We start from the raw sequence: 15,593 nt of genomic DNA on the forward strand, positions 1-15,593 counted from the left end.
GTTTCTGTCCACTCTTCCTCTGACATGGTTCCACCCATATCGGAGTTCCAGGCTCTGAAGATGTTCACTGATGAATCTTTAGAACTTTTGATTATCTCATTGTATATAATGGAAATCTGTCCCTTACCTGACTTATATTTAGCCACAATCTCATCTAAAGTTGATGGTGCAGGTGGGGCAAGGTTACCATTTTGACTTGATTTAATGAAGTTTCTAACTTGAAGATATTTAAAAAAGTGTTTTTGAGGAATACTAAAATTGGTCACCAGGTCTTGGAAAGTTCTCATATTATTTCCTTTATATAAGTCAGAAATTGTTGCTAGTCCTTTTAGAGACAAAGTTTTAAATCCTGGGTCGATTCTCCCTGGAGGGAATTCTTCATTGCCAAAAATTGGCGTAAGAGGAAATAGCTGACTAGTCCCATCAAGGCACTTACCTACCTCATGCCATATTTTAATTGTGTTTTTTAAAAATGGGTTTTTGGTTACTTTCAACAATTTCTTTATATTTGATGAATATATATATATATATATATATATATATATATATATATATAGGTTTGGAGAAATTGCAATTTTTGAGCCTCAATATTGACCCAAGCTGGGGATTTATTTATTGATTCAAAGTAAAACATACCCATCCTAATTTGAGCTGCCCAGAAGTACCATAATAAGTTTGAAACCTGCAATCCTCCTCTATAATATGGTAAATATAATAATGAAAGTCTAAGTCATGGTTGTTTATTGTTCCAAATAAAATTGGTGGATGTTTTATTCAAAGATTTTAAATAACTAAGAGGTGGGGAGAGTGGAATAGACTGAAAAAGGTATAAAAACCTACTAAGAACTGACATTTTCAAAATATTTATATGCCCTATCATAGAAATAGGCAAAGTTGTCCATTCATTAATTTGTTCGAAAATTATATTTGCTAAAGGTGTATAATTGGCTGAGATTATTTCTTCTATTGTAGGGGTAATTTTAACTCCTAAATAAGAAAACCCATATTTTAAGGTGGAAAAATAAGTTTTGATTGGGGATTTAGTCTCTCTTTATCAGATAGGAACAATATTACTGATTTGTCATTATTTATTTTGTAACCTGAAAAAGTACCAAAAGTTGTTATCAAGGTATGTAAGTTTGGGAGTGATCTTTCTAAATTAGTACAGAATAATATAATATCATCTGCATACAAGGAAATTTAGTGTTCCATATTATTAGTTTTTATCCCTGGCATGTTCCCTCGTTTGCGAATGGCCATAGCGAGAGGCTCAATGGCCAAAACAAATAGCAATGGGGAAAGGGGACAGCCCTGTCTTGTTCCTCGTTTTAAACTAAAAGGTGCGGAAACAAGTCCATTAGTCATTATTTTGAAATGTGGGTTGGAATATAAAAGTCTAATCCATTTAAGAAAGTTCAGACCTAAACCAAACCTCTGCAGAACTTCAAGTAAATATTCCCACTCTATCCTGTCAAATGCTTTCTCAGCGTCTAAAGATAGGACTGAGTGGTCTAGAAAGCCTGCTTTCTCACATATAATATTGAGAAGTCTTCTTATATCATGGAGACCATAGCGGCCTCGTACAAATCCACATTGGTCTGGGTGAACTATGCAGGGAATGACCTCCTCTAGTCTGTTTGCCAAAGCTTTACACAAAATTTTTAAATCACTATTGAGTAGTGATATTGGTCTATAAGATCCACAATGAGTGGGTGTCTTTCCAGGTTTTAATATCAACGAAATCATTGCCGTGTTTAGTGACGTAGGGAATAAACCCCTGTTATAAGATTCTTTAAACATTTCGAGCAAAGGAAGAATTAACTTAACTTTAAAAATTTTATATATTTCAATTGGAATTGCATCAGGTCCAGGTGCTTTTCCACTAGGCGAATTTGCTATGGCTTCTGATAGTTCTTGCAAACTTAGATCCTTTTCTAACGTTTCCAAGGCTTCATTCTCCACAGTGTTAAAATCAAGTGAGTTTCTAGGAAATCTTTCTGTGAGGTAGAGTCATATTCCGATGCATAAAGTTTCTCATAGAACGTTCGAAACGTATCATTAATTTCTATTGAATTAGTAGTCAACACATCATCTTCCATCATGACCGAGTTTATTACCCTCTCACTCTGTACCTGTTTGATTCGCCAAGCTAATAATTTTCCAGCCCTTTCACCCTGCTCGTAATAAAATTGTTTTAGTTTGAGAAGACTTGTAGCTTTTCTAGTAGAAAGCAGGTTATATTCTGCTTTGTATTGATTAAGTTCAGCAGTCAATGTACCACATGGGTTTTGATAGAACTTTGTTTCTTTTTCTTTTATAAATTTTTCTAATTTAGCCATTTGCACTGTCTCCTTTTTACTTCTAAAACTCGTATAGCTAATCATTTGACCTCTCAGGAATGCTTTAAAAGCTTCCCACCTTATTGAGGCAGATGTTTGAACAGTATTTTTATCAAAGTACAGATCTATTTGTTCTCCTATAAATTTAATAAAGCCTGGGTCTCGTAAACGCCATAGGTTTGGACGTATTATTGAGTTTGTAAATCTTAAAAGAAAAGAGTGTGGGGCATGATCAGAAATAAGGATGCAATCATACCAGCATTCTGTGGTAATAGAAATCGGGTCAGATGAAATCAAAAAGTAGTCAATTCTAGAGAAGCTTCTAGAGGCACCAGAGTAGCAAGAATAAGATCGTTGGGTTAAATTTTTAGACCTCCAAATATCTACCAGATTAAAGTCCTTAATCAATTGGAGTATTTCTTTTCTGGTATTAGAATGGGACATGTCAATTCCAGTGGATCTATCCAAGTTAGGCTGCAATGTGCAATTAAAGTCTCCACCTATTATGAAATGACCCAATAAAGTAGCTAGTGTCATAAACAGTTGTCTAAAAACTCTGGATTGTCATTGTTAGGCCCATAGATATTCACCAAATTTATTTTAACAGACGAGATCTCACATTCGATAATAATATATCTCCCGAATTTGTCTCCAATTTTATTTACAAGTTTGAAAGGAATGGATTTATGTATACGTGTTATAACCCCTCTAGCATTAGAGCTGGCTGAAGCAGAAAACACCCAGCCTGGCCACCTTCTGCTAACTCTAATCACATGTTCCTTGATCAGGTGGGTTTCTTGAATAAATATAATTTTCCCTTTCAGTTGTTGGAGTCGATTCATAACCTGTTTTAATTTAATAAATGTATTGAGACCTCTGACATTCCATAATGTAAATTGAATCTCAGTCATCACTTGAGCTATCTATAAGTAACATACAACATAGAAGACAAGATATAAAGTGACTTTGCAGCGGAGAAAGAAAAGAAAAAAAAGAAAAAAAAAACACCTGAAACCCCCCCAAATGTTCCCCCACCCTCCTTGACCTAATCTGCATCCGATTAGGCTCTGTTCTGAGCCTTGCCATGGAGCTGTGCCGATCCTCTTCATAGGAGGAGCAGCAGGCTAAGTAGACCACGGGGCCCCATTCAAAATTCCACATTAACCTTGCACAAGTATCCTGAGTTTCAATACCAAACATATATTAATTTATCATTCCGACACAGAGCTGAGCAATAGTCTTAAATGACAGTCTAAATCTGTTCATCTACTAAGTCACCATTACTGCTGTTGGTTTCTTAGTTCTTGCACAAACCTCTCTGCTGCAGCTGCATCATCAAAGTTGTGACGTTTTCCCTTGTAGGTAATCAGGAGCCTCGCAGGATGCACAATTCCATACCTCAGAGAAGGGATGGAAAGAGAGGCCAAAGCCTTTTTCACCACAGTAAAAGTTTTTTGCCTCTTGAGTAATTGAGGCGAGACATCTGGGAAAAACATTATTTTCTGATTGTCCAAAAGTATGGTACCTTTAAGTCGTGTTGCGTTCATTATCCGTGTTTTGTCAGCATAATTCAGAAGTTTAACCAACATCACACGGAGTCGAGTAGCCTGTCAGGGGTTGGACGCTCCAGCTCCTGCTGTTTCACCAACACGTCCCAGCCTGTAGGCTTGTTGGATTTGCACAGGTCGGGGGAATGTTTCCGCACCAAACACCTCCGGAAGCCAACTCTCGAGAAATCCACAGGCATCTGACTTCTCTTTACCTTCAGGAATACCCAAAATACGAAGATTGGATCGGCGAGACCGGTTTTCTAAGTCATCAACTTTAAGCGTCAGGTCTCTGACAATAGCTTTCATGTCCGCGTTGTCAGCTTGAATAGAAGCGATGTCATCTTGGTTGGTGCTTATTCTACCTTCCGCCTCCGTGACTCGTATTGCCATCTCCATAAGCTCTGTTTGGACTCCCTGTATTGCCTGTAGGAGTCCGTCAAACCTCGATATGAAGTCATCTCTCATCGTTTGAAGACTTGATAGTATAAAATCTGAGCTGTTAGCCTCCGGCAGGCGGTCTGAGCTACCAGCTTCTGAAGAGTCGCTAGCATTTGCCACCGCAGCTGCCTCACATGGGTCTGGGCCCGGCTCCTTCTTTGCCATTCTTAGTGTCTTTTTGTTCGATTTTGGCGCCATCTCAGCCACACGTTCACTGGTTATATATTAGAGAGGTTTTTAAAATCGAATACAGGTACTAGAAAGGTCACTTTACATCGTTGTTCACGGGAGCTCTCACATGCGTCCTTTCTGCCTCGACACATAAAGAAGTTAAACAAACTCATAAACAAGAAAAAGAAGGAGGAAATACAAAATAACTCCACACCAAACTCATGGGTATGTAATATTTCACAATACGAACTAACAGAAGCAGAAGAGAGCATATTAAAGAAAGGTTTAAACTTTGCAGTCACACCAAAAGAAATACCATATATGGGTACAATGAATTCATCATATATGATGAATTTATTGTAGCAACAGAACTAGCATGTCAACAGATCACAGATGAGGGAAAGAAAGCAGAACTTAGAAATAACGTAGTTGGGATATTAAAAACAGCCAAATTCAACACAGCTATATTACAAAAGAAGAACAATCAGCCATGACAGCTTTATCCAAAAATGAACATATAACTATTCTACCGGCAGACAAAGGAAGAACTACGGTTGTTATGGACAGAGAAAAATATAAACAACAGATGAAACAGATGCTAGAGGACAAAAATACATATGAAATACTTAAAAAAGACCCAACAGAAAACATTAAGAGAAACATGAAAAAATTACTGAAGCCACTACAAGAAAAAGGCAAAATAACAGAAAAAATGTACAAACAATGGATTTCTATGGCAAACATAACACCAAGAATATATGGAACGCCAAAAATACACAAACAAAACGCTCCACTTAGACCAATAGTTGACAGCATAGGTACACCAACATGCAACATGGCAAAAGATATTAGCAAAATCATCAGCTCGTTATTAGGAAACACAGATCAACACAGCAAAAACAGCATAGAACTGGCAAAAGAACTAAAGGAGATCACAAGAGAAGACAACAACATACTCATCTCACATGACGTCACATCTCTGTTCACAAAAACACCAACCCAAAAGACCATAGACATAGTAGTTAACAGAATCAGACAGGACAAGACTTTACACAAAAGAACAAACCTCACAGCAGATGACATAGCACAACTGATAGGACAGTAGCTAACTCCACTTACTTCACATAGTGTAAGTGTCACACTGAAGCCACTAGTTCACTAGCTGAGGTTCCTTTGGCCAGCATGTTAACTTGTGTGCCACATGCAAATGTTTGGGGTGGGATTTTGTGAAATTCTGCGCTGTGATTGGTTGTCATATTTTATTTGGACATAGGGGGCCAATAGAAAGCCTCAATTTGAGAAATTCTCCGCCTCCTAATTAGAATTCTGCAGAACTATCTAACTAGTGTGGATGTAGGCTTGAAGTAGTTTACTAGTATACATTTATGTTCTCACTAGTTAACTAGTTTGGTCAAAGGATGCATCAACTAGGTAACTAGTGAGCTGCTGCCATCAACTAGCTAGCTAGTGAGCCATTTAGGGTTCTTTAGTTAACTAGTGGCATTGACCTACTCCAACTAGTTAACTAGTTAGGAGTTATGCCTTCACTAGTGAATGTGTGGACACTTTTGGCTGTCACTAATTAACTAGTGAGACACAAAACCCTTCAACTAGCTGACTGGTATGCATTTTGGCCTTTTCTAGTTAACTAGTAAGTCATTTTTGTGTCATCTAGTTAACTAGTGAAGCCAAAATATGTTCACTAGTTAACTAGTGCACATTTCTGTCTCCCACTAGTTAACTACTGTGCACATTTTGACCCTCACTAGTTAACTAGTAAGACACAAATACCTTCAGCTAGCTGACTGGTATGCATTTTGGCCTTTACTAGTTAACTAGTGAGCCTTTTTGGGTCAGCTAGTTAACTAGTGAAGCCAAAATGTGTTCAGTAGTTAACTAGTGCACATTTCTGTCTCCCACTAGTTAACTAGTGAGACACAACTACCTTCAGCTAGCTGATGGTGTGCATTTTGGCCTTTACTAGTTAACTAGTAAGACATTTTGTGTCAACTAGTTGACTAGTGAAGCTTAAATCTGTTCACTTGTTAACTAGTGCACATTTATGCTTTCACTAGTTAACTAGTGTGCACATTTTGACCCTCACTAGATAACTAGTTGACACAAACATGGCTCACTAGTTAACTAGTGGACAGAAATGGCTTACATTTTCTTGACAATTTTGCCTGATATCCGGAGATCTGAATAAATGCTCATTTGGCTTGATCTACAGGCCATCATTCAGATACAAGATTCTTAATTATGTGAATAAAGACTCTAAACGTTATGTGAGATGAACCTTAACCTTAATTTGTATCTTATGAAGATGTGCATGAATGTAGATAATGGTTAACTTGTTAAATCAAACACATACTGATCATAAGATCTGCAATGGATCATTGTAAGAACAATATTCATTTCAAATTCATTGATTTAAGCACAAATTATTCAAACATTTGGTTTAAACATCTTGTTCGTTCATCACATATGTTTATTTAACTTATAAGTTGTAAAGCCTTGTAGGATTTGTGTGGATTCACTTTTATTCAGAGTGAGGAATCCAGCAGTCTGGGGCAGAGAAAAGGGCTTTTGCGGGAAACCTTGGCAGTTTATTTATGTCTGTGTTGAAGAACAATAAGTGAGCAAAAGGATGATTTGTGCATCTGGATGCTCCAGCTGGTGTAACCTTGACTTTGCATCTCTGTCGTGTGTGAAAGGTTATGCTGTGCCAATTTGATGGTGAAAATCGACCCTTTTATTCATTACTTATCAAACAAAATATTGTGCCCATGGTGCTGTAAAGCAGTTCAGTACTTCAGGCAAGGATGGCCTCCAATACTTGAAACAAATGACTTTTGACCATGTCTGCTAAACCTGGTTTGTCTTACTTTAGTAAATGATTCATATAAGTTTGAATTCATACAGAGTTTGCTTGTATTCCCTCTTGGGTATTTCCGTTCCTCAGAAGACGTGACCTCTGACCTCTCTCCAGGACAAATCGAGTCACTTGCACACCCTTGTCAATGTCCTGATTTGAGTTGTATTCTCTTGTCTTTCAGGTAGCAGGTCTGTTTAAAGATGCCACTATCGGAAATGCTATCAACATCGTGATTGTTCGGCTGATCTTACTGGAGCAGGATGAGGTAAAGCTGATGTTTAGGTTGAAGGACTATTAAATTGTTTTCAATCAATGTTTTTGTTACCTCAATCAAGTGGAAAAACAAAAATGCATCAAATAAGTAAACACCTTCATTCCCTTTTCAGTTCTCATATGCATTCTTAGGTCATTTGAGATGACTAAATTTAGATGTTAACAGTTGTAAATGTTTTTACTTATTAAAGTCCAGTACAGCTAAACAGCTATACAAAATAAAATGTCATAACTTGAAAAACACAAAATCTAATTCACTAACTAACTTAATCACAATTAAATACAAGTTTATTTACTTTCTGTCTCCATGTTCTTTATGAGAATAAATAACAAGTATCCCATAGCTAAAGCTTCAGAGAAACAGCTGAAATGTCTTGTTTCACAAGCTAACACAAGTCACTGGGATCACTGAAGTGAGTTTCATTTGTTTGATTAGTCGTGGTGCCAAGCAGGAAAACGTGCCAAACTATTTCTTAGCTAAGTTGTGTTGTGACCTTGAGTTTCATCATTGTAAACATCGTTGCTAAGAAACATCTAGAGTCTCGTAAATCAGATTGTGCGTCTTAACCTACAGCTTTTGTTACACTAACAACACATAAAATGTGAAATATGTTTGTTTAGGAAGAAGTAAATAAACATGTTGTTGTCGTCGTCGTCTTCCTCCGCTTATCCGGGTCCGGGTCCGGGTCCGGGTCGCGGGGGCAGCATCCCAACTAGGGAGCTCCAGACTGTCCTGTCCCCGGCCTTCTCCACCAGCTCCTCCGGCAGGACCCCAAGGCGTTCCCGGACCAGACTGGAGACGTAACCTCTCCAACGTGTCCTGGGTCGACCCGGGGGCCTCCTGCCGGCAGGAAATGCCCGAAACACCTCCCCGGGGAGGCGTCCAGGAGGCATCCTGACCAGATGCCCAAACCACCTCAATTGGCTCCTTTTGATCCGGAGGAGCAGCGGTTCTACTCCGAGTCCCTCCCGAATGTCCGAGCTCCTCACCCTATCTCTAAGGCTGAGCCCGGCCACCCTACGGAGGAAACTCATTTTGGCCGCTTTTATCCGCAATCTCATTCTTTCGGTCATTACCCAAAGCTCATGACCATAGGTGAGGATTGGGATGTAGATTGACCGGTAAATTGAGAGCCTGGCTTTCTGGCTCAGCTCCCTCTTCACCTTGACAGATTTGCTCAGCGTCCGCATCACTGCAGATGCTGAACCAATCTGCCTGTCGATTTCCCGATCCCTCCTACCCTCACTTGTGAACAAGACCCCGAGATATTTAAACTCCTCTACTGGAGGGAGGACCTCTCCTCCGACCCGGAGTTGGCAAGCCGCCCTATTCCGGTCGAGAACCATGGTGTCAGATTTGGAGGTGCTGATCCTCATCCCAGCCGCTTCACACTCGGCCGCGAACCTACCCAGCAAGAGCTGAAGGTCAGAGCTGGATGAAGCTAGGAGGACCACATCATCTGCAAAAAGCGAGAGGGTGCTCGCTGCAAAACCACAAAGGCGGAGCTGCACTATAAGGTGGAGCTGCACCAGAGTCAGCCCCGCCCACTCACGCAAACAGCCTAGCCCACTGACTTCTGTTTTGTTTTTGTTTTGTTTTGTTTTTTATCGCAAACTAACCTGACCCACATGTATTACGGCTGTTACTAGTTTACAAATGTTAATGCTATATTCTATGCTCCAATTAAGCAAGACAAATATAACTTGCTACATGACAAAGCCTGAATATATCCCGAAATGAAAAGGTTTCTTTTAGCGAATATCTGTCCATAGCCGCTCCAACAGAACCAGCCTACAACAGCATTTAAGGACAATTGTTTAGCAGGCTCTGGTAGTCTAGTGGCAAGATTGTCAAACTTAAGTTTTGCTTTCCCCTCAGCTGATGATGGTTCTACTCTTGGTGGGATCAGCAACAATCTATTTAGCCAGCTGAAAATTTTAATTTGTTCATGTTTTAGTTGTAATGTTTATTTTCTGCAAAATATTTATGTCTCTAAAAGTTCTTTGAAGTTGGTCGTTCCTAAACAGCATTTTTGTGGGCAGCAGTAGCTCAACAGGTTGAGCGGGTTGTCCAGTAATCGGAAGGTTGCAGGTTCGGTCCCGGCTCCGGACAGAGCATTCTGCTGTTATGTCATTGGGCACCAGGAGGCGAACCTGCGAAAAACTACATGCCAAACTGACTGCATGCCAAACTGACTGCACAACCATTTCACCACTACATCTGGTACCAAGCTCGTGGCGTCACATGTAATTGTGCCATCCAGTGTGTTTTTGTAGATGGGATGTATGGTTTTTCGGCGGTGTCTCAGTCATATCAGAAATAATTTGTCAGAAAATTCACAGAATATCCAGATTTGAGAACCAAGACCAGACCCGCTTCGGAGGAGAGGACCAAATTGAAGCTGAGATGGGAGGAAAATGTGTGAATGAGGCCAAAAATGGCTTTGGTGTATTTCTTATGAGGAAACGACAATATAACATGATAAATAGTTCTAAAAGTTTGATTTTTAATTATGTGGAACCTTTACAAAAATGGTTCAATTAACCTCTCAACTCAGTCCTCAATCTTGAATTTTAGATGATATTAGCTATAACACCCTCTTTGGTTCCAGAATGCTATTAAGTCTGACAACTGGAAGGGATTGGACTGACTCTGATGGAATGGGCGGGGCTGACTCTGGTGCAGCTCCACCTTCTGGTGCAGCTCCGCCTTTGTGGTTCTGCAGTGAGCACCACTTGCAAAAAGCAGAGACGAGATTCTCCTGCCACCAAACTCGACACACTCCACACCACGGCTGCACCTAGAAATTCTGTCCATAAAGGTAATGAACAGAACCGGTGACAACGGGCAGCCCTGGCGGAGCCCAACCCTCACCGGGAACAGGTCCGACTTACTACCGGCTATGCGGACCAAACTCACGCTCCTCTGGTAAAGGGACTGAATGGCCCTTAACAGAAAGCCACTCACCCCATACTCCTGGATCGTCCCCCACAGGGTGCCCCTAGGGAAACCGTCATAAGCCTTCTCCAAATCCACAAAACACATGTGGATTGGTTTGGCAAACTCCCATTCCCCCTCCATCACTCTTGCAAGGGTATAGAGCTGGTCCACAGTTCCACGGCCAGGACGAAAACCACATTGCTTCTCCTTAATCTGAGATTCGACTATCGATCGAACCCTCCTCTCCAGTACCTTGGAGTAGACCTTTCCAGGGAGGCTGAGGAGTGTGATCCCCCTATAGTTGGAACACAACCTCAAGTGATCCTTCTTAAAGATGGGGACCACCATCCCGGTCTTCCACTCCACAGGAACTGCCCCCGATAACCACGCAATGTTGCAGAGATGTGTCAACCATGACAGCCCTACAACATCCATAGCCTCGAGATACCCAGGACGAACCTCATCTGCCCCCGGGGCTCCGCCGTTGTGTAGTTGTTTGACTACCTCAGCGACTTCTGCCCCCAAGATTGGACAGTCCGTCCCCAGGTCCCCCAGCTCTGGTTCCTCCTCGGAATGCGCGTAGGTGGGATTGAGGAGCTCCTCAAAGTATTCCTTCCACCGCCCGACTATAGCCCCAGTTGACGTCAGCAGCTCCCCATCTCCACTGTAAACAGTGTGAGCGAGTTGCTGCTTTCCTCTCCTGAGGCGCCGGACAGTTTGCCAGAACCTCTTTGGAGCCGATTGATAGTCTTTCTCCATGGCCTCACCAAACTCCTCCCACGCCCGAGATTTTGCCTCGGCAACTGCCACTGCTGCACCCCGCTTGTCTATCCGGTACCTGTCTGCTGCCTCCGGAGACCCACAGACCAGCCATGCCCTGTAGGCCTCCTTCAGCCAGACGGCTCCCCGAACCTCTGGTGTCCACCAGCGGGTATGGGGGTTGCCACCACGACTGGCACCGGCCACCTTGCGACCACAGCTAGCAACAGCGACCTCAACAATCGCAGAGTGGAACAGGGCCCACTCGGAGTCAATGTCCCCCACTGCTCTCGGGACGCGGTCAAAGCTCTGCCGGTGTCGGTACAGGATCTGCTCGGGTGCAAGATCGGCTAGGGGTCCTTCGACTGCCGATGACATCAAAGTACGGCAAACCCACTCGGACAAAATACACTACACATCTATACTGTTGGAAAGAATTTAGCAGTTTCGTTATTAAAATAATGTTTCTTAAGACGTAAGTTTGTGTTTATAATGGTATTTGTAAAATAAAACACTATATTGTATTCATAATGTTGAACTCCTCTTTGAGCACATCCCTTGAATGATCATAGGTATTAGCAACACCTGTGGAATTGTATTTGCAGGAAAGAAGTGTGTCCTGTTTATTGAAGTATTTTGTGTTTAGTTTTTGATGTCTTGTCCATGCGTAGTTCAGTTACGCTCATAGCTGCTATAGCCAAAACTCTGGAGTTAAAAGTTTTCTGGCTTTACTAAAATACCTGTCTGTACTTATTTGATTGTTGGTAGTTTTTCTTTCTATTAAACTCCAAATGTAATCATTTGGCACGTTTCTAATTCATAATTTGTAATAATGTAATCGGTGATATTAGCATTAGCATTCCTATGGGTTTTTCCACGTATATTAGCATTGCGCTAACCACTCACTGCCAAATTGCAGCCTTTGCGATTAGAAAATCTCCTTTTGTCACATCGCAATTTAATTGCACATGCAGTTAATCATTCAGCCCTAATATACATGCAGCTCTATGCTAAAAGTGTATTTTCGAAGAGGTAATGATGGATTTCTTTGTAAAAGTTGTCCATCTTTCCAACAGAAAGATTTGCCTGGACCAATGTAACGTGATTACGTAATTCCATAAGGTTCATGTTCAGCCAATCAACTACTTTAACGTCATCAGCATTCGACGGACCCCGAGCCGATCTTGCACCCGAGCAGATCTTGTACCGACACCGGAGGTGGGAGTTGAAGACCGTTTTAACAAGTTCTTCTGCCAGGCATTCCCAGCAGACTCTCACTATGCGTTTGGGTCTGCCAGGTCTACGTGGCATCTTCCCCTGCCATCTGATCCATCTCACCACCAGGTGGTGATCAGTTGACAGCTCCACTCCTCTCTTCACTCGGGTGTCTAAAACATATGGCCGCAGGTCAGATGATACGACTACAAAGTCTATCATCGACCTGCGACCTTGGCTGCCCTGGTACCAAGTGTAGCGATGGGCATCCTTATGTTCGAACATGGTGTTCATTATGGCCAAACTGTGGCTTGCACAGAAGTCCAATAACGAAACAGCACTTGAGTTCAGATCAGGCGGGCCATTCCTCCCAATCACACCCCTCCAGGTCAAGCTGTCATTGCCCATGTAAGCATTGAAGTCCCCCAGCAGGACAATGGAGTCCCCTGATGGAGCACTATTTAGCACTCGTCCCAGGGACTCCAAAAAGGGTGGGTAATCTGAACTGATATTTGGCCCATAAGCACAAACAACAGTCAGGACCCATTCCCCGACCCGAAGGCGCAGGGAAGCTACCCTTTCGTCCCCCGGGGTAAACCCCAACACACAGGCAGAGAGTCTTGGGGCTAACAAAAAGCCAACCCCAGCCCTCTGTCTCTCACTCCAGCAAAGGAGTGTCCTACCCCTCTCAAGGACTTGGGTTCCAGAGCCAATGCTATGTGTCGAGGTGAGTTCGACTATATCTAGCCGGTACCGCTCAACCTCTGCCACAAGCTCCTGCTCCTTCCCCGCCCGCGAGGTGACGTTCTGTCCCAAAAACCAGTTTTCTTGTCTGCCACCCTATCCACATTGCACCGGACCCTTCATGTTCCTCCTGCGGGTGGTGGGTCCACAGTTGGATGAGCCCATGTATCCGGTTCGGGCTGAGCCCGGCCGGGCCCCATGGGCGAAAGCCCGGCCACCAGGCGCTCGCTCACGGGCCCCAACCCCAGGCCTGGCTCCAGGGTGGGACCCCGGTAACCCTCCGGGCCGGGTACTCTGACTCTTTGAATTTACATCCATGAAAGATCCTGTGAACCGTTCTTTGTCTCACCCTTCACCTAAGACCAAATTGTCATGGGAGACCCTACCAGGGGCACAAAGTGCCCCAGACAAGATAGCTCCTAGGATCATTAGGGCACTCAAACTCCTCCACCACGATAAGGTGACGGTTCATGTAATTTGCTTTTTTACTTGGGTCTGTTAGAGACACCCCCCCCCCCCACACACACACACACACACACACACACGCACGCACGCACACACACACACACACACACACACACACACACACACACACACACACACACACACACCTCTCTTTCCATAATCATTCTAAAAAAATGTATTTTTAATGTAAGGGCTGTGTAGCAGTCTGATTAAATGTTAATACATATTTTCATCACACATATGAAAGTTTATAGTGCCAAAGATCTGGACAAAATTTTCTTTTTGGATCAATTAAAAAAGTAAATGTCACAAAAAAACAATTTTCTAATGATTATTTCTGATTATAATCAGTCACCCTGAGTTTTTCATGAAGGCTGAACATGGAATTAGTCTCCTACACATATCTCCTGCATTAGCTTCTGATAGAAAATAGACAGCGAATCTCTAGGATTTGAAATTCCTGACAGATCTACATCACACTCTTGCTAAACATTGAGGTGAGATGTCCAAATATCAGAAAATGAGACTTCAAATCCTGATTGCTGAAGCTCAGCATTGATATGGCTCACATCTGAAAATGGTGCACCAGTGTTTTAGTTCCCCACAATACGTCTTACAAGGCATTCATTCCTATTAGAGACCACTGCAAATGTATTGATTAAATGAGTGTTCTTCACCAGGGTGACGGTGGCACAGGAGTTACGTGCTTGCCCCGTAATCGGAGGGTTGCAGGTTTGAGCCCCACTCAGTATGTCGCTGTCGTTGTGTCTTTGGGCAAGACACTTAACCCTGCTTGCCTGCTGGTGGTGGTTGGAGGGACCGGTGGTGCCTGTGTACAGCAGACTCGCCTCTGTCAGTGCGCCTCAGGGCAGCTGTAGCTACAATGTAGCTCATCACCACCAGGGTGTGAATGTGTGTGTGAATGGGTGAATGACTGATTGTGTTGTAAAGCACCTTGGGGGTTCCAGGACTCTAGAAAGTGCCAAATCAAATACAGGCCATTTACCTTTAAAAATACAGTGAAGTTGATCTTCAATTGAAAATCACTTGTTTTACTAACGACATAAACCTCTGGTAACCATTCTTGTTAGAAATGCCATCTGTGAGAACTAAAAGTGGCCTTTTTCTGCTGTGCAGAATTAAACAGCTAGCTGTAAAAAACAAATTAAAAAATGCTAATTTAGAACAAATAAAAATTCAAATGCAACATGATTATAAAACAGATCATGCCACTGAGCACATAACATTTAAATCAACTGTGTGTGTGTGTGTGTGTGTGTGTGTGTGTGTGTGTGTGTGTGTGTGTGTGTGTGTGTGTGTGTGTGTGTGTGTGTGTGTGTGTGTGTTGGTTTGCATTTGTTTTGATGGAACTTTTTTATTAAAGCAGTTTTTTTTCCTTTTTCCACTAATAATTGGCATATGTGTTGTTTTTCTCCCTTCTTATGATGAATGGCTCACAGGATGATCTAAAAATCACACACCACGCAGATAACAGCTTGAATAGTTTCTGCAAATGGCAAAAGAAACTGAACATGAAAGGAGACGAACACCCTCTGCATCACGACGTGGCTGTTCTACTCACCAGGTATAGACTCTTTATCTGTAGATCTAACACAATCACATCCAAGAGTGGAGGTAATTCCCTCTCTCTCTCTCTCTCTCGTGTGTGTGTGTGTGTGTGTGTGTGTGTGTGTGTGTGTGTGTGTGTGTGTGTGTGTGTGTGTGTGTGTGTGTGTGTGTGTGTGTGTGTGTGTGTGTGTGTGTGTGTGTGTGTGTGTGTGTTAGGTTTTTCTACAGCAGGTATAGATGGGGACACACGAGTC

The 15,593-nt window shown here is 42.2% G+C and overlaps 1 protein-coding gene across 3 annotated transcripts in view; it reads left to right on the forward strand.

The window, feature by feature from the left end:
- The window catches only part of LOC107381755 (A disintegrin and metalloproteinase with thrombospondin motifs 7), a 195,738-nt gene that overhangs the window by 66,730 nt on the left and 113,415 nt on the right, over positions 1 to 15,593 (forward strand). For all 3 annotated transcript variants that reach the window (XR_008559369.2, XM_015953607.3, XM_070554887.1), the window contains exons 5-6: positions 7,555 to 7,638; positions 15,231 to 15,355. Coding sequence is in view for 2 of the 3 variants with exons in the window: in XM_015953607.3 (XP_015809093.3) it covers positions 7,555 to 7,638; positions 15,231 to 15,355 (209 nt within the window). In the remaining variant the exon portion in view is untranslated. The remainder of the gene's footprint in view (positions 1 to 7,554; positions 7,639 to 15,230; positions 15,356 to 15,593) is intronic.

The sequence above is a fragment of the Nothobranchius furzeri genome, chromosome 9 (assembly GCF_043380555.1).
Source record: "Nothobranchius furzeri strain GRZ-AD chromosome 9, NfurGRZ-RIMD1, whole genome shotgun sequence".
NCBI classification, from domain to species: Eukaryota; Metazoa; Chordata; class Actinopteri; order Cyprinodontiformes; family Nothobranchiidae; genus Nothobranchius; species Nothobranchius furzeri.